Source organism: Ruditapes philippinarum, unplaced genomic scaffold (assembly GCF_026571515.1).
Source record: "Ruditapes philippinarum isolate M1 unplaced genomic scaffold, ASM2657151v2 ctg136_1_1_1_1, whole genome shotgun sequence".
NCBI lineage: Eukaryota > Metazoa > Mollusca > Bivalvia > Venerida > Veneridae > Ruditapes > Ruditapes philippinarum.
Window position 1 is genome coordinate 227,336 of NW_026861872.1, and position 12,435 is coordinate 239,770.

The following is a 12,435-nucleotide window of genomic DNA, read 5'->3' on the forward strand; positions in this document are numbered from 1 at the left end:
CTTAATTAAAGCTTATTGATAATTCAAATTAATCTGACTGACACCAAATTAAGTAGCATTGGAAAATAGTTAAAGATAGATATGGAGTACTTATTTCCGAAATCACTTTCGTACACACGGAAATAGGACAATTTTGACACTTCCGGGATGGTGTTGGCAGAGATAATAAACGGATATTTTAGGTATATTTACTGATCCGTTGTTTTAAAATTACAAATTAATTGAATTATTGTATGTGTAATATGTATTTCACATGGTGCGCAAGTAGTCAAACGCATCCATTCATGAGCATGAAAAACCCATGTGTTATTTAGTGTTACCTGGTTCGGTTAAACGGTTTTCGGACACTTTTGGTCTTTTTGATATAATCCTACTGTGACTAATCATTATTAAACTGTGGCAAATCGTTATTTCACCGGTGAATCGTAATCTGGCAAAATGTTATTGTGGTGAATCGTTAGTAATTTGGTTAGAACTAATTGTGGGATACCGGTATATATATATACCCAAGGCCGAACCATTAATTAACATTTATCAGCCATGGTTTTTTTGGAAAACACTGTATAACTCTGATGATATATTCGTCAGTATATTATAACATAATTGTGTCGTCACCACTTGTGAAATTTTACTACAGGTATATGATTGTCAATTTGAGATAGGATTGATAATATCTGTCATATGTTGCGGTTTGGATCGGAATATTTGACCTGAGGGGACCAGCCCATGGGCATGTTCCTGAGGGACGGGTATTTTCTGATCTGAACTGCAAACATTTGTAAGATATTTTTATGCCACCGCAGCATCTGTGATGCGGTGGCATATAGCGATACACCTGTGTATGTGTGTTCTAAAGATTATATAGTGAACTTTAAAAATCTTCTTGTGAAATTAAAAACCACTAGTCCAGTTTCAACCAAACTTGGCAGGATTGATCCTTGGGTGAAGGGCCTCCAAAGTTGTTCAAAGAATTCTATTCCATGCAGAAATCTGGTTGCCATGGCAAGCAAAAGGAATTATAAGATTAAATTTAAAAAATCTTCTTGTAAAGACCGAAAAGGCCTAGAGCTTTGATGTTTTGGATAAGGCATTTTCTGGTAGACCTCAACCAAGATTGTTCAAATAATAGCCCTTGGGTCAAAATCAGCCCCGCCCGGGGGTCATTGATTTTTCACTTTATGTACATATAGTAAAAACTTAAAATACCTTCAGGCTTCTTGTCTAAGGCCTAAAAAAAAAAATGTTGTGTTTCCGGTGGCCCGACCGACCCTATTTTTTTAGCGCCGACCCAAATTTTTTTATCGATGTACAAAAAAAAAAATGGCGCCCGTACCGACTGTACCGAAGACGGGTTTTAGTATTGCGAGTCGACAGCGATGTGAGGCACAGACGATTCGTGTTCCAATTACGTATTAACGCGCACCGGCTAATATGGCGGCACAACAAGCAGCCGAAGTGTCACTGCTGGCGATTTTCTTTAAAAATACGATCATAGTTTGGCAAAACAGGAAATCAAATTAATAGACCACAGCAAAACAGCTCAAAACATTTTTCGGACGTGCATGGTCATGTTAAGAGTGATAATATTAAAATTGAAGCCAGTTGTTCGGTAAGAATAAAAAAAAATGAAAACGAAAGTCGAGTCATGCCATTGGTAGGCTAAAATTTATTTCAAAATATAAGATTGAAGACTAGGTTTGGTAGTCTAACATTTTTAAGTACTTTTATATGCTATAGAATATAATTTAAAGTCCATATAATCCGTATCTGACATATCTACAATCGTTGATTGACAAAAAAAAAAAAAAAAAAGTCCGACCTACCGACCCTACTTTTTTTCGCCTCGCCACCAGAAACACATCAATTTTTTTTTTAGGCCTAAATGTACAAGGCTTAGAGGTTTGATATTTGGTATGTGATATTATCTATAGGAACTCTACCAAAGTTGTTCAAATTTTGCCTCTAGTGTCAAAATCAGCCCCGCCCCGGGGGTCATAGGTTTTCCTTATATTTATATTGTAAAACTTTAAAAAGATTTCTTCTAGCAATTGACAAATGCTAGAGGTTACATATTTTGCATGAATCATTGTGTAGTGAACCTCTAGCAAGATTGTTCAAATTATAGCCCTGGGGTCAAAATTGGCCCTGCCCCGGGGGTAATTGATTTTCACTATGTACATATAGTAAAAAAATAAAAAAAACCTTATTGCCTGTAGGTACATGGCTTAGAGGTTTGATATTTGTTATATGATATCATCTATAGGTACTTTACCAAAGCTGTTCAAATTTTGCCTCTAGTGTCAAAATTAGCCCCGCCCCGGGGTCATAGATTTTCCTTATATGTATATAGTAAAAACTTTAAAAAATGTCTTCTCTAAATTAACAAAGACTAGAGGTTAGATATTTTGCATGAAACATTGTGTAGTGAGCCTCTAGCAAGATGTACAAATTATAGCCCTGGGGTCAAAGTTGGCCCCACCCCCGGGGGTCATTGATTTTCACTATGTAAGTATAGTAAAAAATTAAAAAATCTTCTTGTCTGAACGTACAAGGCTTAGAGCTTTGATATTTGGTAATATCATCTATGGGTCCTCTACTAAAGTTGTTTTAATTATGCCCCTAGTGTTTAAATTGCCCTGCCCCAGAGGCGATAGTTTTCCTTAAATGTATAAAGTAAAAACTTGAAAAATCTTCTTCTCTGAATTGACAAAGGCTAGAGGTTAAATATTTGGCATGAAACTTTACGAAGTGAACCTCTACCAAGATTGTTCAAATTATAGCCCTGGGGTCAAAATTGGTCCCGCCCCGGCAGTCATTGATTTTCATTATGTTCATATAGTTAAAAAATCTTTTTGTCTGAAGGAACAAGAGCTTTGATGTTTGCTATATAATTTCATCTATCCTCTAGTCCTCTACCAAAGTTGGTCAAATTTTGCCCCTGGTGTCAAAATTATCCCTGCCAGTGGAGCATTGATTCTCATTATGTACTCTTAAATGTAGTAAAAACAGAAACTAAAACAAATGTTTTCTGAATTGGAGAAAGCTATAGCTTAGATATTTGACATGAAATGTTGTTTGGTGGACCTGTATCAAGTTTGTTTTGAATGAAAACTTTTGGTCAAATTTTTGCACAGTGACCTACTTTCATGTCCTTTTATGTACAGCAATGAAATTTCGACCATGTGCACAGTTTTAGTTGTAAAATTGAACTTTGATATCAGGTGACCAAGATTTTGATGATGTGACCTACTTTCTTGTCCTTTGATGTAGTCATGAAATTCAGGCTGTGTGAAATATGACCTTCACCACCAAATTCACTTGACTCAACTGCATTGATATATTCCTACTCTGATCTTTTTTTTGAAAAACAATAGATTTAACCACTAATCTGATAATAAGAATTAGATAGGTCAGGGATCTATGCATTATGAAAATTTTCATTTGTATAGAAACAAAAAAAATCTGTTCCTACACTAGTAGTGACTACTATTTAGTGTTGTATTAATGCGGTGACATAGCATTTTTCAAAATGCAATCTTCTTTCTTGCATATTCTACCATATTCCATTATATTTTATACTCTTTACCTTAGTAAAACAATTTCCCATGGAAATTTATGTCATTACACCTGTTACTATTTCCTTACAACAGTGTATGAAATTATAACATAATTCATAACGGTAAAAATAACGTCATCAAAAGCGTGCCATTGTACAGTCAGCACACGAGTCATCTGTCACTTCCCCATGCCAAATGAAATTTCCAGCATGGGTAAAACTAACAGAAATGCCAGTCCTGATATGCAATAAAAATACTATGCTAGATTTCACAAGGACTTGATGTTGATACATGTATGTACATTTACTTTCACTGAAGATAATGATTAATATAATAGCCTTTTATGTAGTTTTCAAGCATTTAATTTTTTCAATAACAAATTGTGTATTGTCTTTTTCAGTTTCCTGTCTGAGATGTTTTGGCTGCTCATATTGATTTGCATATTTTTCATCTTTGTGTCATTTGTGCTGTTTACATTCATCAAGTATTGGATAAGAAAGAGGGCGAAAACTTTACTACCTCATCTGAGAGAGAGTTTTGGATCAGGGGAGAAAACTGTTGTTGTGGGATTCTTCCATCCATATTGTAATGCCGGAGGGGGAGGAGAGAGGGTACTTTGGGTTGCCATTAGGTCCCTGCAGAATAGGTAAACATTTCTTGCTTTTGCCAATGAAAGCTTCTAGTGTTATCAGAACCAAAGCTTCATGATGAGCTTACTGGAAAGGCTGATGCTACTGAAAAAAAAATCACTAAGAAAATATCTCTGTGTGAGTCTTGTTCAGAATTTCTTTAATCTAACATCCTTTTACAATTAACCTCCATCAATTTTGTTGAAATCATTGTTTGTTAGATAAGTAGAGCTAAATAAACAATGTAGATATGCACCTTCTTATAAACCAAAGATTTTAGTATCCTCTCCAGATTTTTTTCTGTAGCATTCATGGAAAATTTCTATTATTAGACTGTATTAATTGACTGATTTGTATGCCCCTGTCATAGTTAAATTAATGTGAAATACATTTAAGCTATAATGGGCTTTCAGCAAACTTGGTATTTAAGATGATTGAAGGATTATCTCTGATTTAAATTTACACAAATTGCCTTAAATTTTACCATGCTAGATATTGTGAATGGAATTGTCAATTTGGACAAAAGCATTTATCATTTTAAGGACAAATTTTAACAAAATAAGTACCAACTGAAAGGGACTACTCTTTGCAATATCTTTGTTAAAACTTCAGTATTATCTCCCTTGGCCATTTATTTTATTGATACAGGGTTTATGTATCTATTGTTTTTAACTGCATTTTAATTATTATGTATTTTTAAGCGGTTTGTTAGCCATTTTAAATATTTGGAAAATGATTTTATTATGTACTCCAACTGGGATGTATATAGTTGATGCGTTGTCCATCCATCTGGCACTAATATAAAATTATATGTGGACTATTACCAGCAACCATTTGAATTTATTGCAACATCCATGATTTTTCAACAAGTTGTGCCCCTTTTATGCCTGTTCAGTGGTAATTATACCCCCACAAACGAAGTTTAGGGGGGGTATATAGGAGTCAGCTTGTCGGTCGGTCGGTTGGTCGGTCGGTCCGTCCGTCCGTCGGTCGGTCCACATCATGGTTTCCGGACGATAACTAGAGTTTGGAATGAGGTATTGTAATCAAACTTGGTATATAGCAACCTTATGTGGAAACTCCGGTTGGTATTGCATTTGGACCCCCTGGGGTCAAGGTCAAGGTCACCGTTACTAAAAATAGAAAAATGGTTTCCGGACAATAACTAGAGTTAGGAATGAGATATTGTTATCAAACATGGTGTATAGCAAGCTTATATGAAGACCTGGGTTGGTATTGCATTTAGGCCCCCTGGGGTCAAGGTCAAGGTCATGGTTACTAAAAATAGAAAAATGGTTTCGGACAATAACTTGAGTTAGGAATGAGATATTGTAATCAAACTTGGTGTATAGCAAGCTTATATGAAGACCTGGGTTGGGTATTGTATTTGGATCCCCAGGAAGTCAAGGTCAAGTCACCGTTACTAAAAATAGAAAAATGGTTTTTCGGACAATAACTAGAGTTAGGAATGAGATATTGTTATCAAACTTGGTGTATAGCAAAGCTTATATGAAGACCTGGGTTGGTATTGCATTTGGACCCCCTGGGGTCAAGGTCAAGGTCACCGTTACTAAAAATAGAAAAATGGTTTCTGGACAATAACTTGAGTTAGGAATGAGATATTGTAATCAAACTTGGTGTATAGCAAGCTTATATGAAGACCTGGGTTGGTATTGTTTTTGGACCCCCTGGGGTCAAGGTCACCGTTACTAAAAATAGAAAAATGGTTTCCGGACAATAACTAGAGTTAGGAATGAGATATTGTTATTAAACTTGGTGTATAACAAGCTTATATGAAGACCTGGGTTGGTATTGCATTTGGACCCCCTGGGGTCAAGGTCAAGTTCATCATTCCTTAAAATAGAAAAATGGTTTCCGGACAATAACTAGAGTTAGGAATGAGATATTGTAATCAAACTTTGTGAAAAGCAAGCTTATTTGGAGACCCCAGTTGGGATTACAATTAATTGAAATATTTCTTTGTACACAGTTGATAGTTTGTGTTGAATTTTTTCTTCAGACTACTTATTTTTCAAAAAGTTGCTGGTGGGGGTATTAATCACCTTCAGTGATAGGTCTAGTTATTTTTGGACTATTCAGCAATTTCTGACAGGAATTCATTTAAACTTTACAGGAAGCTTTACTATCAACTGTCCATAAAATAACTTCAAAGCTACATGTATACAAGGGATTTTTTGAAAAAATTCAGGGTGATAGAATACATTGAGAGGATTTGAATTGTGTAAGAAATTTGTCAGGGTACCTTCTGATAGAGATCACTTTAATATGGTGTCTTAACTGCTATTTTTAGCTCACCTGAGCATATGCTCAGGGTGAGCTATTAGGATCACTCTTCGTCTGTCATCCGTCGTCCGTTGTCCGTTCACACTTTTCAAACGACATCTCCTCTGAAACCATAAGGCAGATCATAATGAAACTTCACAGGGAAGTTCCTTGTGTGAAGCCTTAACAAAGTTGTTCAAAGAATTCCATTCCATGCAGAACTCTGGTTGCCATGGCAACCAAAAGAAAAAACTTTAAACATCTTCTTCTAAAAACCTTAAAGAGCTAGAGCTTAGATATTTGGCATGAAACATCTTCTAGTGAGTGTCTACCAAGTTTGTTCAAATAAAAGCCCTGGGGTCAAAATTGGCCCCGCCCCAGGGGGTCATTGATTTTCCCTATATGCATATAGTAAAAACTTAAAAAAATCTTCTTTTAAAGAACCCAAAGAGCTAGAGCTAAGATATTTAGCATGAAACATCTTCTAATGGGTGTCTACCAACTTTGTTCAAATAAAAGCCCTGGGGTCAAAATTGGCCCCGCCCCGGGGATCATTGATTTTCCTTATATGTGTATAGCAAAAACTTAAAAAATCTTCTTTGAAAAAACTCAAATAGCTAGAGTTTAGATATTTAGCAAGAAGCATCTTCTAGTGAGTGTCTACAAAGTTTGTTTAAATAAAAGCCCTGGGGTCAAAATTGGCCCCGCCCCGGCTGACATTGATTTTCCTTATATGTGTATAGAAAAAACTTAAAAGTCTTCTATGAAAAAAACCGAATAGCTAGAGTTTAGATATTAAGCATGAAACATTGTCTAGTAAGTGTCTACAAAGATCGTTCAAATAAAAGCCCTTGGGTCAAAACTGGCCCTGCCCCAGGTGTGTCATTGTTTTTAACTTATTATATATGTAAAGAAAAAAACTTGACCAGCTAGATCTTAGATGTTAAGCATGAAATATCTTCTAATGGGTGTCTACCAAGTTTGTTCAAATAAAAGCCCTGGGGTTTAAACTGGCCCCGCTCTGGGGGCCTATATACAGGTGAGCGACTTCAGGGCCATCATGGCCCTCTTGTCTTAAGCTTTACAAATTCTCCATTCTGTTGTGTGCTTCTTTCTGGAGCATCCATTGTTTCCAACAGAATCCTTGTTGTCATATTTCATTGTTTGTTTTCATCATTCATAGTATCATCTTATTTATCTATAAGAAAAATTTATTACATCTATTTATTGCATTTTCAGATACCCAAATGTACGATGTTTGGTCTACACTGGGGACTATGATGCAAGTGGTGCTGAAATTTTACAAAAAGCAAGACAAAGATTTAACATAACTCTTCCAAAACCAGTGGAATTTGTTTTCTTGAGGAGTCGGAACTGGGTTGAGGCCAGAAAATATCCAATTTTCACACTCCTTGGTCAAAGCATAGGTTCTGTAGTTCTTGGTTGGGAAGCTTTGATGGCGTATGTCCCAGATATTTATATTGACAGTATGGGATATGCTTTTACGTTGCCTTTATTTAAATATCTTGGAGGAAGTGCCGTTGGTTGCTATGTTCATTATCCGACCATAAGCACGGACATGCTTCAGAGAGTTTCTGAGAGGGAGGCAGGTTTTAATAACGCCTCCATCGTAACTAGAAGTTCATTTCTAACCAGTATTAAAGTACTGTATTATAGAATGTTTGCATATTGTTATGGTCTGGCTGGAAGCCGTAGTGATGCTGTTATGGTCAACTCCACTTGGACATACGGACATATTAAGTCCCTATGGGGTGTAGGAGATAAAGCAGTAATTGTTTATCCTCCTTGTGATATATCAGAATTCATGAAAATTGAACTCACGGACAAACTTAAAAATGATGTGCAATCTATTTTATCCATCGCTCAGTTTCGTCCAGAGAAAAATCATAGGCTACAATTGGAATCATTTAGTAAATTTTTGGAAAAATATTCTGATAAAGAAAAATGCAAATACAAATTAATTCTCGTTGGAGGTTGTAGAGACCTAAAAGATAGCCAGCGTGTAGAGGAATTAAGGAAATTAGCAGAGGAAATGAGTATCAAAGATTATGTTGAGTTTAAATTGAACGTGCCATTTGAAGATCTGAAACAAATGATGACGGAGAGTACGATTGGATTACATACAATGAGAGATGAACACTTTGGAATAGGCAAGTTTATTAAAGAAGTTTACTATTTTTCCTGATTAGTTTCATTACAAGTAAGAAACATTGTTCTTAGGAACTTGGCAAATGAAGTTCCTCTCATGTAATTCTGGGGTACAAACTTTGACAGTTTACAACTTGATTGATTTATTTATAATAAGTGCAACATGTTAATCATTCACTATTTTGAAGGGGCGTCCGTGGCCGAGTGGTTAAGGTAGTTGACTTAAAAATGGCCCCTCACCCCTTTAGTTCAAACCCGACAGGGGGCTATGGAAACTTTCATGTGAGGGAATTCCACTACTTACGAACGTTTGGGGGTTCTACTCAGGTGTCATTCGTTTCTAAAAAAGCATGGAAAAGGGGACCTAGGGCTTCCTCCCCCAGTAAAAACTTGAACGTTGCCAATACCTAGGGTGTGTCGTTTTGATAAAACCCCGTTAAACAAGCAAAAACTTTTTAAAAAGTTGTGCTGGTCATGAAGGTTTTAACGGTAAAAGTTTTTTTTGTTCCCTGAAATTAGATGGGAATGCCATTTCCAAGTTTAAATTGATTGTAAATTTTGACATCCCCTTTTTGTAATTATTTAAAAGCCCGTACCAATAATATTTATTTTTATGTTTTATGATGATATTGCTTCCCGTTTAGGGGTTTGGGCGAGATTTATGGCGGGTCTGGTTACTCTGGCTCAGATCCGCCGGACCAAAATTTGATATTTTTTTTGCCTACGATGGTAACGATGGTTACCTTGCTCAGACACGAATCTTATGCTGTTTATGGAGAAAAAAACTTCAATCTGTTCAAAAGAGAGTTTTAAAAAATTCGTGAAATGTTTTAAAACTGTGACAAGATTTTCAGAGAGTGAATTTGACGAGGGTTTTATATCTGTTGTTGAATCATTGTTTAAACTGAATTAATTAGATGTTTTAAAATGTTCAATAAATTATACTTTATTTTTTGATTAAATAAAAATCTTGTTTCTATACTGGCTTGCGAGTAGTTCCCATACAAAAGCAGTACAAATGTACTTGTATTTTTAGCTCACCAGTCACATAGTGAGCTTTTGTGATTGCTTTTTGTCCGGCGTCTGTCTGTATAGCGTCTGTTAGTCAGTAAACGTTTGCTTTATACAATGTTTCCTTATAAACCGCTAAGTCAATTTCATCCAAACTTTACAGGAATGTTCCTTGGGTGGTCACTTTTGAAAATTGTTCAAAGAGTTGAATTCCATGCAGAACACTGGTTGCCATGGCAACAGAAATAAAATACTTTAAAAAGTCTATTTGTGCATATCATCAGCAATTTTTGGATTAATGATTTTTGTCCAAGTTATGGCCCTTTAATGATATTTAGTTTGTTCTGAACTACTTCTCTTATACTACTTATACAATTTGTATGAAACTTTACAGGATTGATCGGTATCTCCAGTTCTTGCGCATATTACATGAGTTTTTCTGTTTAAGTTATGGCCTTTGAATAACAATACGGATTGTTGATGTTTTTTTGTGTCTCCTGCTACACAGTAGCTGCAACATGCAATTGGCTATCATCAGGCAACATATGTATGTTATTGCAGATTGCTCTTGTTTGCTAATAAGCCTAATTCTGATAAGATAAAACTTTAAAATAGTAACCTTGTGAAGTTATAAAAGTACACTCTTTTAATATATGTATTTAAAAAACGAACGAAAGTTTCCAAGTTTTATGTTTAAATTATAAACACATAATACAGGGATTTGATTATTCTGCACTGAAGGATTGCCAATACTTTAATCCCTTTTAAACTTTAGGAATGTATTACAATGTATTTTGAGTCTACACATCAGCAAGTCATGTGATATCTAATGAATATTCATAAACTGATAATGAAATTGTACTGAATCCCCTTCCCAAAAATTGTATTATAATTATTATACATGAATTTCTGCTTGCATTTCTACTTACATATTGCCTATATAAAAAAATCCTGTATTGTTATTTAATGGAAGTGTTAACATTTCTCTTTTCTGAATGTTTTTTTTATAGGTCACACCAACACTATATCAAATTCATATAGGTCAGTTGTGTGTTTGAAAGAAAATGTCCTTTCTTATGATTCCTATGTTACGACTACTTCACTTTCCCATTAGCAATGCTGAATTGATATATTGCTGGATAAAACCCATGTAATTGTATTAAAGGGGAATGAATTGAAATAATGTCTTTACGTCTGAAGTCAAGCGGATAAGATTGTTGACTTCAAACCATTTGCCCTTCACTACTGTGGGTTTGAATTTTGCTAGGAACTTTAGATTCTTCCATACGAGAAAGTTATCAAGCCAGCTTAAAGCAGCAAGCCTCCAGATTCATGCTAATTTTCATGAAAGTTTTGGAAATGTATTTAAATTTAAATATTCAGAAATGAACAAAGTAAGTAATTTATACATTTTCAACGGCACTTGCAATCCACATCAATTTCCAAAAATAGGTCAAAATTTGCAAATTATCCCTTACTGCATTATTACTGAATTATGGTGATTAATAATGAAAAATCAGTCATAAATCGCACACAACGTGTAAATCATGAAATAAATCTTAAAGCTCTTTACTTTTCTTAAAATCTTAGTACATTTTTCTCAAGTTTGATTATCTTGAAATGTTTTTGCTCATCTGGATGTGTGCAGCTTTAAGGATTGTCAGTGGTTCTATGCAAGTGCCCGTTTGTGCCTGAAATAATGCACAGAGGGGCTCCTGAGGTCTTCCTCTACCAGTAAAGCTTGAAAGTCGACACATGACCCTTACAGTGCTTGTGCAACATTAAACCCAACCAAACAAAATGTCTAAAGTCTATGACAGAGGATAAGACTGTCAATCAAAACAGTGCAAAATAATTTAGCTCTATATAAAGATGGCTTACAGGAATCATTTTGAACCTCTCTATGAAACAGTTTTATTGTGGAAGGAAGATCAGATGTTTGAAATCTTGATTTTTTAAACACTTTACTTTAAGAATATGCCTTACGAAATTTGCCATTACGAGATTGAATACACCAACAACAGTATTGATTTTTTTACAAGATACAGAAAGTGATAGTATTTCCCCTTATTTGCATATACATGTACTGATAATATGTGTTACAATTACCGGCCACAGATTTATATTACATGTAATATAAATCAGTGTTACCGGCATACCACTATCAGTATAACAAATTCATGTTTTTGTATTCTGATTTCTACACAACAATGAACTTACACATTGATTTATACAAACAAGACTAAAAGATTCCTTTTCCATGAACAAATACTAAGAGTGAGCCACAGTAAACAAGAGAGTAGAGATTTTCCGGCTCTGAAAGTAAAGATTACAAAGAACAAAACTTAGAGATCTTCAGTCCTCACACAGTGAACTTACATATCTACTTCTACTGAAATTATCATATTCTAATGAATTTGCAGATTCACAATCACAGAGCTTACAGATTCTCTTCCTATTTACTTACAGATCCACACTTAATACACTTTCTATGAACATGCAAATCAACCCGCAATGACTTCTTTGACCCACAATCAACAAACTTAAAGATCCACATGCAATGAAATTACTGATTTTCACTCAATGTACTTACAGCCACACTCAGTAGAATTACGGATACACATTTGATGAACTTATAGCCTCACTCAATGAGCTTATAGCCACACACTATAGAATTACAAATTCACAATAACCTCACTCAAAGTGTTTACAGCCACACTTTAAAGAATTACAGATTCAAATTTAATGAACTTAAAGCCTCACTCAATGGGCTTACAGCCACACTC

At 35.0% G+C, this 12,435-nt stretch overlaps 1 protein-coding gene across 1 annotated transcript; it reads left to right on the forward strand.

Annotated features, from left to right (window-relative positions):
* The first annotated feature begins 32 nt into the window (after positions 1-32).
* LOC132717190 (GDP-Man:Man(3)GlcNAc(2)-PP-Dol alpha-1,2-mannosyltransferase-like) lies at positions 33-9,617 on the forward strand. Its single transcript, XM_060700612.1, has 4 exons — positions 33-182; positions 3,958-4,203; positions 7,709-8,657; positions 9,444-9,617. The coding sequence occupies exons 1-4, from the start codon at positions 148-150 to the stop codon at positions 9,549-9,551; spliced, it is 1,338 nt and encodes a 445-aa protein (XP_060556595.1). The 5' UTR covers positions 33-147; the 3' UTR covers positions 9,552-9,617.
* Positions 9,618-12,435: the final 2,818 nt, after the last annotated feature.

Bases quoted from the DNA above. Each gene is read 5' to 3' on its own strand.
- LOC132717190 (XM_060700612.1), top strand. From the start codon at position 148: ATGGTGTTGGCAGAGATAATAAACGGATATTTTAG. The intron at 4,204-7,708 runs GTAAACATTTCT...TTGCATTTTCAG, and splicing joins ATTAGGTCCCTGCAGAATAG to ATACCCAAATGTACGATGTT. The intron at 8,658-9,443 runs GTTTACTATTTT...TGTTCAAAAGAG, and splicing joins TAGGCAAGTTTATTAAAGAA to AGTTTTAAAAAATTCGTGAA.